We start from the raw sequence: 18,429 nt of genomic DNA, 5'->3' as shown, positions 1-18,429 counted from the left end.
GCATACATTTGTATTCAGCTACGCAGAAACGGGGCCTGAGATTAATACCAGACAAAACTGGATATTAATGATAAAAGTAAATTTTCCCTTTTGCCTTTAATGAAAACGGATATTTAATTAACCCTTCTCTATATTTCGTCATTAATAAGGACGGCACGGATTAATAGAAATGTTCAGTCCAATGTTTGGCCAAATATCGGATGCTGGCGTCGCACGGGTACTTCATGTTGTATTGGTCCTAGCGGGATATAAATAAAGATGCTTCCGTGCAGGTGAGCAGACCATGTTTCTAGAATTTACAGATAGGCCTATCTGAGTGTGTGTTATATAAAAAAAAATAGGTTGACCGAATATATAAATACAAAGGTCGAAAAACATCAATGTATCAGTCTAATAAAGTTTAGCGGGTCTCGGCAGATATCGGCCTAAGCTATGGTCTGGTCGAGTCGATTCCGACTTTGTTTGATTTATGGTTTGTCGCTCTGTGATACTCGAGATCCACCTCCACCCCAACTTCCACCCCAACTTCCACCCCAGTTTCCGCCATTACCACCTCCCCATTTTGAACTCCAACTATTTCCTCCCCCTCCATTATCGCCTCCTCCCCATTTTGTACTCCAGCTTTTTCCTCCACCATCACCACCGCCACCACCACCTTGACTTCCACCTCCTCCAAAATTAATGTTCCAACTTGAACCACCTCCACCTCCTTGAGCTCCACCACCCCAACCTCCCATGCCCGCACCGCCCCCAGCTGCACCACCACCACCAGCACCACCTCCCGCAGCACCACCTCCCGCAGCAGCTCCCCCTGCAGCACCACCTCCTGCACCACCCCCGGCTGCACCAACTGCACCGCCACCTCCAGCTGCACCACCACCAGTTGCACCACCCCCTCCACCTCCAGCTGTACCACCTCCACCTGCACCACCTCCCCCAGCTGCATCACCCCCACCTCCTCCACCGCTTGGCACCCATTTGGTTTTCTGACAGTAAGACTTATCGAAAGTTCCCTTAAAAACATTCTCTTTTTCCTTCCCTATCCAATTTCCCGGTGGTTTGTATCGTCCGACGACGTAAGTGCAATCCCCCTTCGTAGCTCTGCCCATGCCAAGCTCTAGACTTGTTTTCCAAGTAACTTGGGTAAAATGACCAACTGCCTTGCCATTGGCTGATTTGCCTGTATTGAAATCATAGTCACACACTTCTTTATACCTACAAAAGGAAAACAGATGGGAAACAGTTTAGGGATAAAGCCATTAGCAGCTGTCTGGAGGTAAAGTCCCGCAAATTGTCTCGAGAATGAAGCCAAAATATGCCGGGATATTACCTCTAGACACGCGTATCGGGAGGTAAGGTCCCACGAACTTTGGCTTCACAAAAACAATAGGAGGTATCGTTCCAGTTGTATTTTTGAGTTCACTGGTATAGACTACTCACCATTCATTGGTAACCGATCCACCAGAAGCGGCCATACCACAACTATAATAGATATTTTCGCCATCTCCATTCCTTTCGTTACTTTCTGCATGTTTTAACGTTCCTAATGAAGCCATATGTTTAGCCCATTTCGCTGCTTGAGCGTTCATCTCTGTGTTCAGTTTCATTGGAGCGACCTCATGAATAGCTCGATATTTATTATGAGCTTCCAAACCTTCCTGTTCAAATTCAGCTTGTGCTGTAGAAATAAAAAATAACAAATTACCAAGGCTTGCTCTTTTGGTTAGAATATTTCAATGCATGTTCTTATACTATCATATTCTTGTGAGTTTCCATTGTGAACAACGGTTAATTTATAATTTTGTGGTTAATTTTTAGTTTGTCTTTTTATGACAAGTGGTATACCCACGTAGTGGTGATATTCCTATCAAAGGGAATTCTATCGCAAATGGCACAGTATTCTAGACATGACATATAATACGTAGACTTACTACATCTTATATATCCAGGACGAAATTGCAATCATTGTATAAAATTATATAAATACTGTATATTAGTGTATTAACCTGTTGATTAACTTCTACTCAACTAGGCATATATTATAATGGAGAAAAACACTTACTTTGCTCACCACCTCCGCCTCCATCACCTCCTCCAAAACCTCCGCCCCCTAGACCTCCCCCGCCTCCACCACCACCCCCTGCAGCCCCTCCCCCACCTCCTCCATGTTCTCCGCCACCCCATCCTTGTCCTCCGGCACCTCCTTCCCCTCCACCTGCACCACCTCCCCCAGCTGCACCACCGCCACCTCCTCCAGCTTCACCACCCCCTCCACCACCAGCTGTACCACCTCCTCCTGCACCACCTCCCCCAGTTGCACTACCGCCACCTCCTCCACCGCTTGGCACCCATTTGGGATTCTGACAGTAAGACTTATCGAAAGTTCCCTTAAAAACATTCTCCTTTTCTTTCCCTATCCAATTTCCCGGTGGTTTATATCGTGCCACGACGTAAGTGCAATCCCCCTTCGTAGCTCTGCCCATGCCAAGCTCTAGACTTGTTTTCCAAGCAACTTGGGTAAAATGACCAACTGCCTTGCCATTGGCTGATTTGCCTGTATTGAAATCATAGTCACACACTTCCTTGTACCTAAAAAAGGAAAACAGATGGGAAATAGTTTAGGGATAAAGCCATTAGGGTTATAACTGTCTGGAGGTAAAGTCCTGTAAATTGTCTCGAGAATGAAGCCAAAATTTGCCGGGACAGATACGCATGTCTGGAGGAAAAGTCCCTCGAATTTTGGCTTCACAAAAACAATGAAGAGGTATCGTTCCAGTTGTTTATTAGCGTTCACTGGTATAGACTACTCACCATTCATTGGTAACCGAACCACCAGTAGCGGCCATACCACAACTATAATAGATATTTTCGCCATCCCCATTCCTTTCATTACTTTCTGCATGTTTTAACGTTCCTAATGAAGCCATATGTTCAGCCCATTTTGCTGCTTGAGCGTTCATCTCTGTGTTCAGTTTCATTGGAGCGACCTCGTGAATAGCTCGATATTTATTATGAGCTTCCAAACCTTCCTGTTCAAATTCAGCTTGTGCTGTAGAATTAAACAATGAAAATTACCAAGGCCTGCTCTTTGGTTAGAATATTTCAATGCATGTGCTTATACTATCATATTCTTGAGGTTTTAAGGGTCTTAATTTCGGGTGGTATTATACACACTTCAAATTCAAGCCAGGAACAGTTGATGGAAGAATTAGTCAACTATAGGTCCTCCGGCAGGAATCGAACCTAAGCTTTTGCGATGCCGGTGCAATGCTCTTGGCACTGAAACCTCTAGGAAATAAACCTCTAGAATATTCCTGCATGGAGTGCAAAAATCATATGATATTCTTGTGATATATTTTCCATGGTGAACAACAATATAAATTATAAGTTTGTAGTAATATAATGGAGAAAAACACTCACTCTGTTCTCCACCACCACCACCTCCACCACCTCCACCACTACCTCCTTGTCCTCCGCCACCTCCTCCTTGTCCTCCACCACCTTCACCTCCACCAGCACCTCCTCCTTGTCCTCCACCACCTTCACCTCCACCAGCACCTCCTCCTTGTCCTCCACCACCTTCACCTCCACCAGCACCTCCTCCTTGTCCTCCGCCACCTCCTCCTTGTCCTCCACCACCTCCGCCCCCTTCACCACCCCCTCCTTCTCCACCGCCACCTCCAGCAGCACCACCTCCTTCTCCGACGCTAGTACCACCTCCACCACCCCCTCCTTGTCCACCCCCACCCCTCCTTCTTCCCCACCACCACCAGCACCACCACCGCCGGCCCCTTCACCACCCCCAGGACCACCCTGTCCTCCACCTCCCATCCAACCACCTCCAGCACCGCCTCCACCACCAGCTCCAAAACCTCCACCGCACATGGCTGGATTATATCGCCCTCTCAGAACGTTATTCCTCTCTTTACCAAGATAATTTCCAGATGGAAAATAGCGGCCCACCACGTATGTACACTGCATGCCGTTTGTGCTACCAAAAGCTCGACCAATCCCAAAAGCCTTCGTCTTTCGCCAGACTAACTGTGTGAAATAATCCACGAAGCCTTTACTTTTTGACGGCTTATCAAAATTGTAGCCGCAAACTTCACTGTACCTACACGAACGCAATAATTTGGGCCATTAGCTTCCCGCTTAAAAACATTTGTCGAAAAACGAGAACAGTCGTATCTCTACAAATATGGTTCTTACCATGCTTTTGATACGTCGGCCCCGCTGATATGATTGCCACAATGTACAAAAATATTTTCTCCAAACCACGGGCGAATATAAGGGTCGCGTCTTACTTTGTATAATCCACGTTGAGCCAATCTCTTGGCGTAGTGCTCTGCCTGGCGGTTCAAACCCCCGCTCATTCGGAGCGCCATAGCGTTGTGTGTCTGTCTGTACTTATTGTGCGCTTGCAAGGCATCGTTTCGAAATGTGTGAAGGCCTGAGACGAGAAGGATAGACTCATGCAATGAGACTTAAATAAACTACTTTAATTAAGTTAGAAGGACAACATACTTATTTCATCAGGAGATATAGCCTGTGAATAGATCGTAAGGTTACGATTGCAGCAGGAGGCTCATTTGATGAGCATTCAACAGTGAAAATATAATCTGCTAAAGTCGAAAATTTGGACGCAAAACACTCTTTGTTCCGATTCTTATGTATACGTTTCTGTGAACTTTATAAACATGAAGCATTTGTATGCTTCGCAAAAAACTAGTTTTGGAATAAATGACCACAGTACCAAACCATGACCAAAATAGGTGCAAGAGCTGCAAAGTAGGACTATACAGAGGATATATTTACCTTGAGGTTTCCCTCTCCCTCCTCCACCACCCATCATTCCTCCTCCACCACCTATCATCCCTCCACCATTGCCCAACATTCCACCTCCACCACCCATCATCCCTCCTCCACCACCCATCATCCATCCTCCTCCTCCTCCCATCATTTCTCCTCCTCCACCGCCGATCATCCCTCCTCCCCCACCGCCTATCATCCCTCCTCCACCACCCACCCCTCCCCCCCCTCCCATCATCCCTCCTCCTCCACCACCCATCATCCTCCTCCGCCACCATCATCCCTCCTCCCACCCATCATCCCTCCTCCTCCACCACCCATCTTCCTCCTCCCCCTCCACCCATCATCCCTCCTCCACCACCCCTCCCCCCTCCGCCACCTCCCATCATCCCTCCTCCCCTGCCATGTCCTCCACCTCCTCCTCCACCTCCTTGTCCTCCTCCGCCACGACCCATCATTCCTTTGCCACCTCCCAACATTCCTCCACCACCACCCATCATCCCTCCTCCGCCACCACCCCCCTTTCCTCGACCGCCTCCTCCCTCTCCTTGTCTTCCTCCGCCACCACCCCATTGGCTCTGCCAGCTATTACCTCCGCCGCCACCCATCATCCCTCCTTCACCACCACCTCCATGTCCACCTCCACCTCCCTTTCCTCCTCCGCCACCACCCCATTGGCTCTGCCAGCTATTACCTCCGCCACCACCCATCATCCCTCCTTCACCACCACCTCCATGTCCACCACCCTTTCTTCCTCCGCCACCACTCCATTGGCTCTGCCAGCTATTACCTCCGCCGCCACCCATCATCCCTCCTTCACCACCACCTCCATGTCCACCTCCACCTCCCTGTCCTCCTCCACCACCACCCCATTGACTCTGCCAACTACTCCCCCCACCGCCACCTGCACCATTTCCACCACCTCCTGTGTTCCACGAAAACGATTTCTTCTGCTTGCTCATCATTCGTTTCGCAGGAGGTTTTTGTACAACATGCGGTACACTCTTAGCTTGAATAACTAGGCTTTTGAGTGTCGAATTCCTTCGTATTCCTCCAGATGCTGTTAAAAATAGTTGAAAACAAACGTAAGCTCGTTAAAACTGTGTTTAAGATTAATTTAGACGTATTAAAAAAAGGAATTTGACTTTTATTTCAATTTAAATAAGGTGTGCTTGTTTTCCTACTTGAGACATATTTTTTAAACCAGTCTCTCTCGGGATTGACTGTTAGAGAGAAAGATGCTGCCCAATTGTATTTTTTACGTACATTACATGCCCCAACGTGGCCATGTCCCAACATGGCCTGTCTGTTCAATTTCGGGAAATAAAATTGCCATTGGGTAATTTACTTAGTTCCAAAGCTGTTGACTGGACCGTGAAAGCGGACAGAAAGCAGTTTTAAAACTTGTCTCATTCTTGCTTTTTCATGCTCCTGTAACAGGAATATTTTTCGACAAATAAGCTTTCACGTCGCCGCGTTGAACCTCGTACCCAGGGTCTTTGCCGCGTTATGTCTACTGACCCCAAGCGCACAAGGAGGCTCTTAGACAAAGTAAGACCAAAATCAGGGCCGGCCGGTTGTATCAGCCCCGTTTAGCTTAAACGGTGGATAAGTTCAAAAAAGAAAAGCAAGTCTATCGTTTTATTCAACAAGCGAACTAAATGTTTTTGACCTTAATACAAAGATACTGTTTACAACTACGTATTCAGTGTATAATAGTCAAGTTGATTCATTCAAGAGAGATGTATAAGAATTTTGACTATTCCACCGTGAAAGCTAAACGGGCTTGATACAACCGGCCCGAGTTAAGTATTAAATTTATCAACAAGTATATTCTATATGCAGAAGCATTGTAGAAGCAACGTTAACACTGCTTTACTGAGCAACACTGCTTTACTCAATGTGTGACTGCTTGTACACGCGTTTCTATCGGTAATGGTCAACTCAAGCGGCCTTTAGCATAATATAATAGACCAACTTATGATCTAGGTGACAAGAAAGAAATAAATCACCTCAGCTAGAAGAGCATACCGATAATTGCCAAGTTTGGCTGAAAAATATCAAGTAGTACGAAAAATATAGCCGCGCGAAGTTGGCAATTTCTTATACCTTTTTACTACGGCCGAAATTGTAACGAAATTAGTTACACGCTTCCAGCCGTATTACAAAAGTTTGCAACATTGCCAACCTCGCATGGCTATATTTTCCGCACTTTACAATATTTTTTAAGTTGTTCTATTATGCGAAAGGTTCATTCAAGCAAAGATTGTCATATTGCAAAACGAAGAACTTAGATTAGAGTGTATGTATTCAAGGCACAGCGATGACTTTCGAATAACACCTACCAGGAAATATAACCAGGGATATATGGAAGCACACGAAGATCACAAACCACACGCACATCACGATCTTTGATTCTCCTGCAGTGAAAACATCTGTTACATATAACATGCAATTGATGCGATGTACTCACTGTAAACATGTTTGACTGAACCAGTTCGGTTTTGAGGCAAGCATAATGCGTTTACTTCAAGTATGTGTGTAACAATGTTATATAACTGATATTCACCCCCACCCCCGATTATCGTTCTATAGACTATAGTTACGCCGCTGAGCAAGCATTATTCAATTATTATTATTTTTAAAGCATGCAGGATAATGTAAATAATTAATTTTTAATATATTCAGTTCACAAGCACGTTAGCACTCGCCATTGTAAACACCCATACACATCGGCCGCTCGTACTTAAAAGCACTAACAAGTACTTAAAAGGTCAAATACCGTGACGGTTTTCTTAATTCTTTTGTAATGGCGAAGTACAAGTACTTAGTTCTAAGCTTGTTAAGAAGCACTAGTTTTAATCCATAACTCTGTGACAAGACAAAACCTGCTGATTTTGGCGGAAAAAACACATTTTTTTAACTGGGAAAAGTGAAATGAAGTATTAAACATGAGACAAACAAAACTGCAAAGCCCTTAATTGGCAGCAGAAAAAATACAAAATTTCTGAAGTTGGTCAGTTGAATGCGTGAAGTGCAAATATAAACTTTTTATATCCAATGAATAAAATCTTAATCTTAATAAAATCTTAATTGTATCTATACTTTGTATTGGATTCTATGTCTACTTTGTATTTGTTGTCTCCAACAAGCCAAGAAGCTTTCAAAATGTGTGTATTTTATATTATACAATTTGATTCAACTCACCTTAAAAAGTCTTGCTAAAATTAACTATCATTTAAGATGCTGGATCTCACAGATTACTTTTATCCATTCTGTAAACGTTGTATTGTAGATTCTTCTACTCCCAATCATGAGTAAGTATTGTTCAGTCAATCGTTCAACTGGTTGCTCTAAACAACTCTTTCGCCTTGGATGAAGAGAACAATTACCCCACCATGAACTTTGACAGCAATTTCATTACAGCCAAATTAGGCTTTATCCCGGTCTAATGAATCACTAGCTAAATCCCAGCTTTAATAAATCGCTAGCATTGTTGCATACGTGCACTGATACACTGCAATATGCACTACACGAAAAGAGACACTGCACTCATGCTGTGCCAGTGATCGAAAAGGAGAAAAAATAAGTACCGTTCAAAGAGCTAGCTACTATACCGGGGGTATAAAAAAAGACCTTTAGAAATTAAACAGTTGTTTAAATGCTTTGTCACTACGCGCATAGGCCCGGTTCACACTAGCCCCTAAGAATCGGGGATCCAATAATTCCCATTGTATATTATTTTCCGATAGACAAAGCATTTTGCGCACCAGCGACCTCCGACAAAGGGGAATCCCGGATTCTTAGGGCAAGTCTGAACCAGGCTTCAAGCCTTTGGATGCGTAAAATATTGTAAAATACAGCTTTGTGTACGTATATATTACATATCTTTGTCGCAAGCACAAAGGCCAGCCTTTCTTCTCCTTGGAATTTGACAAAACTTCTAAAAGCAAAATTCTGCATAATAATGCGTGGTAAAGAAAAGTTTTATCGTCCAGACTTATATCCAGACGAAAAAAATATGTATATGTATACAAAACACGTTTTGAGAAAGATTCTTGATCGAAATCCACTGGTGAAAAGCACAACTTGAACAACGCCGGTGCGAAATTTTTGAGCAGTATATTAACTCTTAAGCAGCACTCGTGGGCTTAGAGAATGGACGACTTGCGCTTTAGACTAATTTTTGATCGAAGTAACAAAAAGAAAATAAATCATCACAGTCAAAAAGATCTTACTTAAGTTTGTACAAATGCAAAGTTTGGCTACGAAATTTTGTAAAATACGGAAAATATAGCCATGCGAAGTTGCCATATTCTATATACTTTTGTATTACGTGCGGAAATTTGTAACTAATTTAGTTACAAACTTCCAGCCGTAATACAAAAGTATACAAAATTCTTAAAATTCGCACGGCAATATTTTCTGAAATTTACAACAATTCGCAGCCAAACTTGGCAGTTTCACTAAGCTCTTTCAGAAATATTGAAATAGATTCATTTGGGAAATAGAAAATAGTGTTTTCCACCTGTTTTTATAATTTAATAACGGCTTAAAGCTGGAAAATCTATTTGGAATTGGGTGCCTTTAATGAAGACGGATATTTAATTAACTCTTCTCTATGTTTCGTCATTAATAACCACGGCACGGATTAATAGAAATGTTCAGAGTCCAATGTTTGGCCAAGTATCTGATGCTGGCGTCGCTCGGGCACTTCATGTTGTATTGGTCCTACCAGGATATAAAAAAGATGCTTCCGTGCACATGAGCAGACCATGTATCTGACAAAAAATGAGGATAGGTGGATGAATCTGCTCAAAATTTGTTTGATTTATGGTTTGTCGCTCTGCGACACTCGAGATCCACCTCCACCCCAACTTCCACCCCAGTTTCCACCATTATCACCTCCCCATTTTGAACTCCAACTATTTCCTCCCCCTCCCCCTCCATTATCGCCTCCTCCCCATTTTGTACTCCAGCTTTTTCCTCCACCATCACCACCGCCACCGCCACCTTGATTTCCTCCAAAATTCATGTTCCAACTTGAACCACCTCCCCCTCCTTGAGCTCCACCACCGCCACCTCCCATGCCTGCACCGCCCCACGCTAACCCCCAGCTGCCCACCCACCCCACCACCTCCGGCACCACCTCCTGCAGCACCACCTCCCGCAGCAGCACCCCCTGCAGTACCACCTCCTGCAGCACCACCTCCGGCTGCACCACCACCGGCTGCACCACCTACAGCACCTCCTCCAGCTGCTCCACCTGCACCGCCGCCTCCAGCTGCACCACCACCACCCCCAGCTGCACCACCACCACCCCCAGCTGCACCACCACCACCCCCAGCTGCACCATCCCCTCCACCTCCAGCTGTACCACCTCCACCTGCACCACCACCCCCAGCTGCACCACCACCCCCAGCTGTGCCACCCCCACCTCCTCCACCGCTTGGCACCCATTTGGGATTCTGACAGTAAGACTTATCGAAAGTTCCCTTAAAAACATTCTCCTTTTCCTTCCCCATCCAATTTCCCGGCGGTTTGTATCGTCCCACGACGTAAGTGCAACCCCCCTTCGTAGCTCTGCCCATGCCAAGCTCTAGACTTGTTTTCCAAGTAACTTGGGTAAAATGACCAACTGCCTTGCCATTGGCTGATTTGCCTGTATTGAAATCATAGTCACACACTTCTTTATACCTACAAAAGGAAAACAGATGGGAAACAGTTTAGGGATAAAGCCATTAGCAACTGTCTGGAGGTAAAGTCCCGCAAATTGTCTCGAGATTGAAGCCAAAATTTGCCGGGACAATACCTCTAGACACGCGATTCGGGAGGTAAGGTTCACCGAACTTTGGCTTCACAAAAACAATAGGGGGTATCGTTCCAGTTGTTTATTAGCGTTTACTTGTATAGACTACTCACCATTCATTGGTAACCGATCCACCAGAAGCGGCCATACCACAACTATAATAGATATTTTCGCCATCCCCATTCCTTTCACTACTTTCTGCATGTTTTAACGTTCCTAATGAAGCCATATGTTTAGCCCATTTCGCTGCTTGAGCGTTCATCTCCGTGTTCAGTTTCATTGGGGCGACCTCATGAATAGCTCGATATTTATTATGAGCTTCCAAACCTTCCTGTTCAAATTCAGCTTGTGCTGTAGAAATAAACAATAATAAATTACCAAGGCTTGCTCTTTTGGTTAGGATAATCTCAATGCCTGTGCTTATACTACGATATTCTTGTGATTTTCCATTGTGAACAACAATATAAATCATAGGTTTGTAGTAAAGTAATGGAGAAAAACACTCACTCTGTTCTCCACCTCCGCCTCCGCCACCACCTCCAAAACCTCCGCCTCCTCCTCCGCCCGCTGGACTTCCACCACCTTCACCTCCACCCCCGCCTCCTCCTTGTCCTCCGCCACCTCCTCCTTGTTCTTCACCACCTCCGCCCCCTTCACCACCCCCTCCTTGTCCACCGCCACCTCCAGCATCACCACCTCCAGCACCACCACCTTCAGTACCACCACCTCCGCCTCCTTCTCCACCTCCAGGACCACCTCCACCGCCCCCTCCTTGTCCACCCCCACCCCCTCCTCCTTCCCCACCACCACCAGCACCACCGCCGCCGGCCCCTTCACTACCCCCAGGACCACCTCCACCACCCTGTCCTCCGCCTCCCATCCCACCACCTCCAGCACCGCCTCCACCGCACATGGCTGGATTATATCGCCCTCTCAGAACGTTATTCCTCTCTTTACCAAGATAATTTCCAGATGGAAAATAGCGGCCCACCACGTATGTACACTGCATGCCGTCTGTGTTACCAAAAGCTCGACCAATCCCAAAAGCCTTCGTCTTTCGCCAGACTAACTGTGTGAAATAATCCACGAAGCCTTTACTCTTTGACGGCTTATCAAAATTGTAGCCGCAAACTTCACTGTACCTACACAAATGCAATAATTTGGGCCATAAGCTTTCCGCTTAAAAACATTTGTCGAAAAACGAGAACAGTCGTATCTCTACAAATATCGTTCTTACCATGCTTTTGATACGTCGGCCCCGCTGATATGATTGCCACATTGTACAAAAAGATTTTCTCCAACTCCTGGGCGAATATAAGGGTCGCGTCTTACTTTGTAAAATCCACGTTGAGCCAATCTCTGGGCGTAGTGCTCTGCCTGGCGGTTCAAACCCCCGTTCATTCGGAGCGCCATAGCGTTGTGTGTCTGTCTGTACTTATTGTGCGCTTGCAGGGCATCGTTTCGAAATGTGTGAAGGCCTGTTTAGACGAAACGAGAAGGATAGACTCATGCAATGGGACTTGAATAAATTTCTTAGATTACGTCAGAAGAAAAACTTACTAATGTCATCAAGAGATATAGCCTGTGAATAGATCGTAAGATTACAATTGCAGTAGGAGGCTCATTTGATGAGCATTCAACTGTGAAAATATTAATCTTCGTCTAAAATTTGGACGCAAAACACTCCTTGTTCCGACTCTTATATGTACGTTTCTATGAACTTTATGGAAACATTTGTATGCTTCGCAAAAAAACTAGTTTTGGAATAAATGACCACAGTACCAAACCATGACCAAATTTCGTTCGCACTAGCTGCAAAATAGGACTATACAGAGGATATATTTACCTTGAGGTTTCCCTCTCCCACCTCCACCACCCATCATTCCTCCTCCACCACCCATCATCCCTCCGCCATTACCCAACATTCCACCTCCACCACCCATCATTCCTCTTCCTCCGCCACCCATCATTCCTCCTCCTCCGCCACCCATCATCCCTCCTCCTCCGCCACCCATCATTCCTCCTCCTCCGCCACCCATCATCCCTCCTCCTCCACCACCCATCATCCCTCCTCCTCCGCCACCCATCATCCCTCCTCCTCCTCCACCCATCATTCCTCCTCCTCCACCGCCGATCATCCCTCCTCCTCCACCACCCATCATCCCTCCTCCTCCACCACCCATCATCCCTCCTCCTCCCCCACCCATCATCCCTCCTCCTCCACCACTTATCATCCCTCCTCCACCACCCATCCCCCCTCCGCCACCTCCCATCATCCCTCCTCCCCCGGCATGTCCTCCACCTCCTCCTCCACCTCCCTGTCCTCCCCCGGCATGTCCTCCACCTCCTCCTCCACCTCCCTGTCCTCCCCCGCATGTCCTCCACCTCCTCCTCCACCTCCTCCTCCACCTCCCTGTCCTCCCCCAGCATGTCCTCCACCTCCTCCTCCACCTCCCTGTCCTCCCCCGCCATGTCCTCCACCTCCTCCTCCACCTTCCTGTCCTGCTTCGCCACGACCAATCATTCCGTTTCCACCACCCAACATTCCTCCACCACCACCCATCATTCCTCCTCCGCCACCACCCCCATGTCCTCCACCGCCTCCTCCCCCTCCCTGTCCTCCTCCTCCGCCTCCCCCCTCTCCCTGTCCTCCTCCACCACCACCCCATTGGCTCTGCCAGCTATTACCTCCGCCGCCACCCATCATCCCTCCATCACCACCACCTCCATGTCCACCTCCACCTGCCTGTCCTCCTCCGCCACCACCCCATTGGCTCTGCCAACTACTCCCTCCGCCGCCACCAGCGCCATTTCCACCACCTCCAGTGTTCCACGAAAACGATTTCTTCTGCTTGCTCATCATTCGTTTCGCAGGAGGTTTTTGTACAACATACGGTACACTTTTAGATGGAATAACTAGGCGTTTGAGTGTCGAATTCCTTCGTATTCCTCCAGATGCTGTTAAAAATAGTTGAAAACAAACGTAAGCTCGTTAAAACTGTGTTTAAGATTAATTTAAAATTTGATTTTTATTTCAATTTAAATCAGCCAGGTGTGCTTGCTTTCCTAATTGAGACATATTTGTTAGACCAGTCTCTACCGGGATTGACTGTTAGAGAGAAAGATGCTGCCCAATTGTATTTTTTATGTGCGTTACACGTCCCAACGTTGCCATGTCCCAACATGGCTTGTCTGTTCAATTTCGGGGAATAACATTGCCATTTTGAAAGTAATTGCCGTAAATTGGGTAATTTACTAATTTCCAAGACGTTTAGCTTAGACTGTGGATATATAAGTTCAAAATAGAAAGCAAGTCTATCGTTTTATTCAACAAGCGAACTAAATGTTAACTTTTTGACCTTAATACAAAGATACTGTTTTCAACTACATATTCAGTGTATAATATTCAAGACTTCAAGTTGACTCATTCAAGAGAGATGTATAAAAGTGTTATTTAATTTTGACTTATCTACCGTTTAAGCTAAACGGGTTTGACACAACCGACCCGAGTTAAGAATTAAATTTATCAATAAATATATTCTTTATGCAGAAGCATTATAGAAGCAACGTTAACACTGCTTTACTGAGCAACACTGCTTTACTGAGTGAGCGACTGGTTGTAGTCACGTTAGCTAAAAAGAGCACACCGATAAATGCCAAGTTTGGCTAAAAAATATCGTAGTACGGAAAATATAGCCATGCGAAGTTGGAAATTTCTTATACTTTTTTACTAAGTACAAAAGTATGCAACATTGCTATATTTTCTGCACTTTACAATATTTCGCAGCACAACTTGGCAATTTTACTTCATCTAGTATCCACTTTTACGAGATTCCCTTTTTGTCGCCTGAATCAAAAGTTGTTCTATTATGCGAAACGTCTATTCAAGCAAAGATTGCCATATTGCATGCGCAAAACGAAGGCACAGCGATGACTTTCGAATAACACCTACCTGGAAATATAACCAGGGATATATGGAAGCACACGAAGATCACAAACCACACGCACATCACGATCTTTGATTCTCCTGCAGTGAAAACATCTGACATTGAACATCTGACATGACATATAACATTGAATGTGAAACATTGTTGCGATGTACTTACTGTAAACATGTTTGACTGAACCAGTTCGGTTTTGAGGCAAGCATAATGCGTCTACTTCGAGTATGTGTGTAACAATGTTATATAACTGATATTTACCCCCTCCTCCCAATTATCGTTCTACAGGGTGTCCCAAAAAAACCGAAAACTATTGAAATCACCCATAACAATGCCATTGTTAGAGTTTGAATGCCTAAGCACTCTGTTGGGCCCACAAGTGTATAATCGGGGTTGCCATAAGCATTTTTTTATGCATGCATATGATGCAGTCAAATTTGCTTGTTCGCAAAAATGATATTTATTAACAATATTTACAATTTACAAATATGGATAACATTATTTAAATGTGCATCTCAAGGACCATGACCTTCGACATGTCCCCTTTCTCCAGCAACACAAAGCATTTAGCATTTTATAAGTTGCATTAAATCCCCACGGGCTGAAATTCGTGAACACGGCATTCAAATTTTAACAATGAGTGATTTCAATAGTTTTCGTTTTTTTGGGACACCCTGTATAGACTATAGTTACGCCGCTGAGCAAGCATTATATTCAATTATTTTTAATGCATGCAGGATAATGTAAATAATTAATTTTTAATCTATTCATTTCACAAGCACGTTCCCACTCGCCATTGTAAACACCCATACACATCGGCCGCTCGTACTTTAACAAGTACTTAAAAGGTCAAATACCGTGACGGTTTCCTTAATTCTTTTGTAATGGCGAAGTACAAGTACTTAGTTCTACAAGCTTGTTAAGAAGTACTATAGTTTTAATCTATAATTTTCTGTGACAAGACAAAACCTGCTGATTTAGGCGGAAAAAACACATTTTTTTAACTGGGAAAAGTGAAATGAATTATTAAACATGAGACAAACAAAACTGCAAAGCCCTTGGCACAAGAAAAAAATACAAAATTTCTGAAGTTGAATGCATGGAGGGCAAGGATAAACTTTTTATATCCAATGAATAAAATCTTAATCTAAATAAAATCTTAATTATATCTACTACAGTATTGGATACTATGTCTACTTTTTATTCGTTGTCCCCAACAAGCCAAGAAGCTTTCAAAATGTGTGTATTTTATATTATACAATTTGATTCAACTCACCTTAAAAAGTCTTGCTAAAATTAACTATATATATCATTTAAGATGCTGGATCTCACAGATTACTTTTATCCATTCTGTAAACGTTGTATTGTAGATTCTTCTACTCCCAATCATGAGTAAGTATTGTTCAGTCAATCGTTCAACTGGTTGCTCTAAACAACTCTTTCGCCTTGGGCGAAGAGAACAATTACTCCACCATGAACTTTGACAGGATGTCATTACAACCAAATTAGGCTTTTTTCCGGCTTTAATAAATCGCCAGCTAAATCCCAGCTTTAATAAATCGCTAGCACTGTTGCACATGTGCACTGATATACTGCAATATGCACCACACGAAAAGAGACACTGCACTCATGCTGTGCCAATGATCGAAAAGGAGAAAAAACAAGTACCGTTCAAAGAGCTAGCTACTATACAGAGTGTAAAAAAAAGACCTTTAGAAATTAAACTATTGTTTAAATGCCCTGTCACTACGCTTAGGCCTGGTTAACACCAGCTCCTAAGAATCGGGGATCCCATTGTGTTATTTTCCGATATACAAAGCATTTTGCGCACCAGCCCCCTCCGACAAAGGGGAATCACAGATTCTTAGGACAAGTCTGAACCAGGCTTAAGCCCTTGGATGCGTAAAATATTGTCAGTTTTGTGCATATATTACATATGTTTGTCGCAAGCACAAAGGCCAGCCTTTCTGCTCCTGGGAATTCGACAAAACTTCTAACAGCAAAATTCTGCATAATAATGAATGGCAAAGAAAAGTTTTGTCGTCCAGACTTATATCTAGACGAAAAAAATACGTATATGTATCATTGAACTCAAAAGAACGTTCTTTTGAGTTCACTGATATGTATAAAAAACACGTTTTGAGAAAGGTTCTTGATCGAAATCCACTGGTGAAAAGCACAACTTGAACAACGCCGGTGCGAAATTAATGAGCAGTATTAATTTGCACTCGTGGCTTAGAGAATGGATGACTTGCGCTTTAGACTAATTTTTGATCGAAGTAACAAGAAGAAAAAAAATTATCACAGTCAGAAAGATCTTACTTAAATTAGTGCAAATGCAAAGTTTGGCTGCAAAATTTTGTAAAATACAGAAAATATAGCCATGCAAAGTTGCCATACTTTTGTATTACGTGCCGAAATATGTAACTGATTTAGTTACAAACTTCCAGCCGTTATACATAAGTATACAAAATTCTTAAAATTCCCACGGCAATATTTTCTGAAATTTACAACAATTCGCAGCCAAACTTGGCAGTTTCACTAAGCTCTTTCAGAAAAAGAAATAGATTCATTTGGGAGATAGAAAGTAGGGTTTCCGCTTGTCTTTATAATTTAATAACCGCTTAAAGCTGGAATATCCATTTGGAATTGGGTGCCATATTTACCAATTTTGGTAATATACCTTCTTTAGACACTCACTTTCGAACAAAAATTGTTCAAATTTAATCATTAAATTTCTTTTTGCGAACAGAAAATAGTGTGGAGCCTCCGCGTAAACAACACCGCGAGAGCGTTTTAATTTTCCCTAATTAATTCCTTGTTTTGCGCAAGCTACAGATCAGGCTGCGTCTTCGTGATCGTTTGTGACGTAAACAATGTAAACGGTTATAATTGAAACCGCACGCTTCATTTTACTTGATTACGTCTTTTGAGCTTACATTTTCTCAACGGTTTTTGCAAATGGAATTAAGTAATGAAGAAAAAAGGGTTCAGGTTGAAAATGGCGATGATTTGCCTTGCGAAGATCTAGAGAGCGAGGAAGGATTGGTTCGGGAATTGTTAAAATTCAACATTTATGGCGACGCGACAACTCTTGACGAAATTGTCGAAGTTGCAAAGAAAAATGCAAGAGAAACGAAAGACCGTGTCGCGAAGCTAAGGACGTTGTTTGAGGGCGAGGAAAATCGAGGTAACAATTAGCACGTATTTAATACTAGTACATAGTATATGTGAGAAAGTGGCTAAAAAGTCGTTATTGTTTACGCTAGCATAATAAACCTAAGGTCGGCAAATCTTTTCTGAGTTTACACATACTGACCAGCCTAGACCAACATAAGATAACGAAAATTACAAATAAAGATAAAACTTGGTAAATTTCTTAAGCTAGCAGTCATCTTTTGTTCTAAAATGGCATTAAATTTAAGAAAATAATTGCAATATTTTTTACAGTTTGAATGACGAAAACGAAATTTCATTGGTTTATGCCTAACGGTAAAAGCCAATGAAATAATGCATTCGTGATTCAAACCAAAAACCACTATCAGGCAACTTACATCCCGCATATACAGTCACAGCGAAAAATTAAGAAAATTGGTAAAAAAATGTGCCGATTTTTCAACACTTCCAGTGTCGTTTATGCCAAAAAAATGGCTAGTAGTTTAGTAAAGGTATCTTAATTTACCTCTGTATAGTTTTTTGTGTTCTTTGCTGCGAAGTTACAAAGTTTTTTGACTCCATAGGAATATCAGAGAATCATTGGTAACGGTCTCGCATTCTTTAGTGCCATTAACTCGACCAACCTGCTTTGCGCGCTTAGTATTAAAAACTTGTTTATCTGGTTAGTCTACAAGCCAACAATTCATCGGCTAT

The 18,429-nt window shown here is 43.6% G+C and overlaps 4 protein-coding genes and 1 long non-coding RNA gene across 5 annotated transcripts; all 5 read right to left on the bottom strand.

Moving 5' to 3' along the window:
- Positions 1-467: 467 nt before the first annotated feature.
- On the bottom strand, positions 468-4,984 carry LOC114516587 (uncharacterized PE-PGRS family protein PE_PGRS54-like). Its single transcript, XM_028536113.1, has 8 exons — positions 4,816-4,984; positions 4,210-4,450; positions 3,765-4,114; positions 3,421-3,696; positions 2,812-3,049; positions 2,063-2,589; positions 1,441-1,678; positions 468-1,215 (listed from the first exon to the last, which is right to left on the bottom strand). Exons 1-8 carry the CDS (start codon positions 4,982-4,984, stop codon positions 468-470), a joined length of 2,787 nt encoding a protein of 928 aa, XP_028391914.1.
- Positions 4,985-5,105: 121 nt separating this feature from the next.
- Positions 5,106-5,771, bottom strand: LOC114516585 (acanthoscurrin-2-like). Its single transcript, XM_028536112.1, has one exon. The coding sequence runs from the start codon at positions 5,769-5,771 to the stop codon at positions 5,106-5,108; it is 666 nt and encodes a 221-aa protein (XP_028391913.1).
- Positions 5,772-9,624: 3,853 nt separating this feature from the next.
- On the bottom strand, positions 9,625-12,891 carry LOC114516584 (uncharacterized PE-PGRS family protein PE_PGRS3-like). The gene is made up of 6 exons (XM_028536111.1): positions 12,465-12,891; positions 11,856-12,096; positions 11,126-11,760; positions 10,732-10,969; positions 9,939-10,506; positions 9,625-9,822 (listed from the first exon to the last, which is right to left on the bottom strand). The coding sequence occupies exons 1-6, from the start codon at positions 12,889-12,891 to the stop codon at positions 9,625-9,627; spliced, it is 2,307 nt and encodes a 768-aa protein (XP_028391912.1).
- LOC114516583 (ctenidin-1-like) lies at positions 12,891-13,322 on the bottom strand. The gene has a single exon (XM_028536110.1). The coding sequence runs from the start codon at positions 13,320-13,322 to the stop codon at positions 12,891-12,893; it is 432 nt and encodes a 143-aa protein (XP_028391911.1).
- Positions 13,323-13,331: 9 nt separating this feature from the next.
- LOC114516851 lies at positions 13,332-15,994 on the bottom strand. The gene is made up of 3 exons (XR_003686323.1): positions 15,836-15,994; positions 14,571-14,645; positions 13,332-13,576 (listed from the first exon to the last, which is right to left on the bottom strand). It is a non-coding gene; the product is annotated as an uncharacterized LOC114516851 (long non-coding RNA).
- Positions 15,995-18,429: the final 2,435 nt, after the last annotated feature.

Source organism: Dendronephthya gigantea, unplaced genomic scaffold (genome assembly GCF_004324835.1).
Source record: "Dendronephthya gigantea isolate DGI-Jeju-01 unplaced genomic scaffold, DenGig_1.0 000006F, whole genome shotgun sequence".
NCBI classification, from domain to species: domain Eukaryota; kingdom Metazoa; phylum Cnidaria; class Anthozoa; order Malacalcyonacea; family Nephtheidae; genus Dendronephthya; species Dendronephthya gigantea.
This window is presented reverse-complemented; position numbering and strand designations above follow the sequence as displayed.

What these genes read in the sequence shown, in the direction of transcription:
- LOC114516584 (XM_028536111.1), bottom strand. Translation starts at nt 12,891, where the DNA reads ATGGGAGGTGGCGGAGGGGGGATGGGTGGTGGAGGAGGGATGATAAGT. An exon ending in AGGCGGAGGTGGAGAACAGA is followed by an intron (nt 10,970 to 11,125) that starts GTGAGTGTTTTT and finishes TTATTTCTACAG; the next exon opens with CACAAGCTGAATTTGAACAG. An exon ending in GGATCGGTTACCAATGAATG is followed by an intron (nt 10,507 to 10,731) that starts GTGAGTAGTCTA and finishes TTCCTTTTGTAG; the next exon opens with GTATAAAGAAGTGTGTGACT.
- LOC114516585 (XM_028536112.1), bottom strand. Translation starts at nt 5,771, where the DNA reads ATGAGCAAGCAGAAGAAATCGTTTTCGTGGAACACAGGAGGTGGTGGA.
- LOC114516583 (XM_028536110.1), bottom strand. Translation starts at nt 13,322, where the DNA reads ATGGGTGGCGGCGGAGGTAATAGCTGGCAGAGCCAATGGGGTGGTGGT.
- LOC114516587 (XM_028536113.1), bottom strand. Translation starts at nt 4,984, where the DNA reads ATGATCGGCGGTGGAGGAGGAGAAATGATGGGAGGAGGAGGAGGATGG. An exon ending in GGTTCGGTTACCAATGAATG is followed by an intron (nt 2,590 to 2,811) that starts GTGAGTAGTCTA and finishes TTCCTTTTTTAG; the next exon opens with GTACAAGGAAGTGTGTGACT. An exon ending in AGGCGGAGGTGGTGAGCAAA is followed by an intron (nt 1,679 to 2,062) that starts GTAAGTGTTTTT and finishes TTATTTCTACAG; the next exon opens with CACAAGCTGAATTTGAACAG.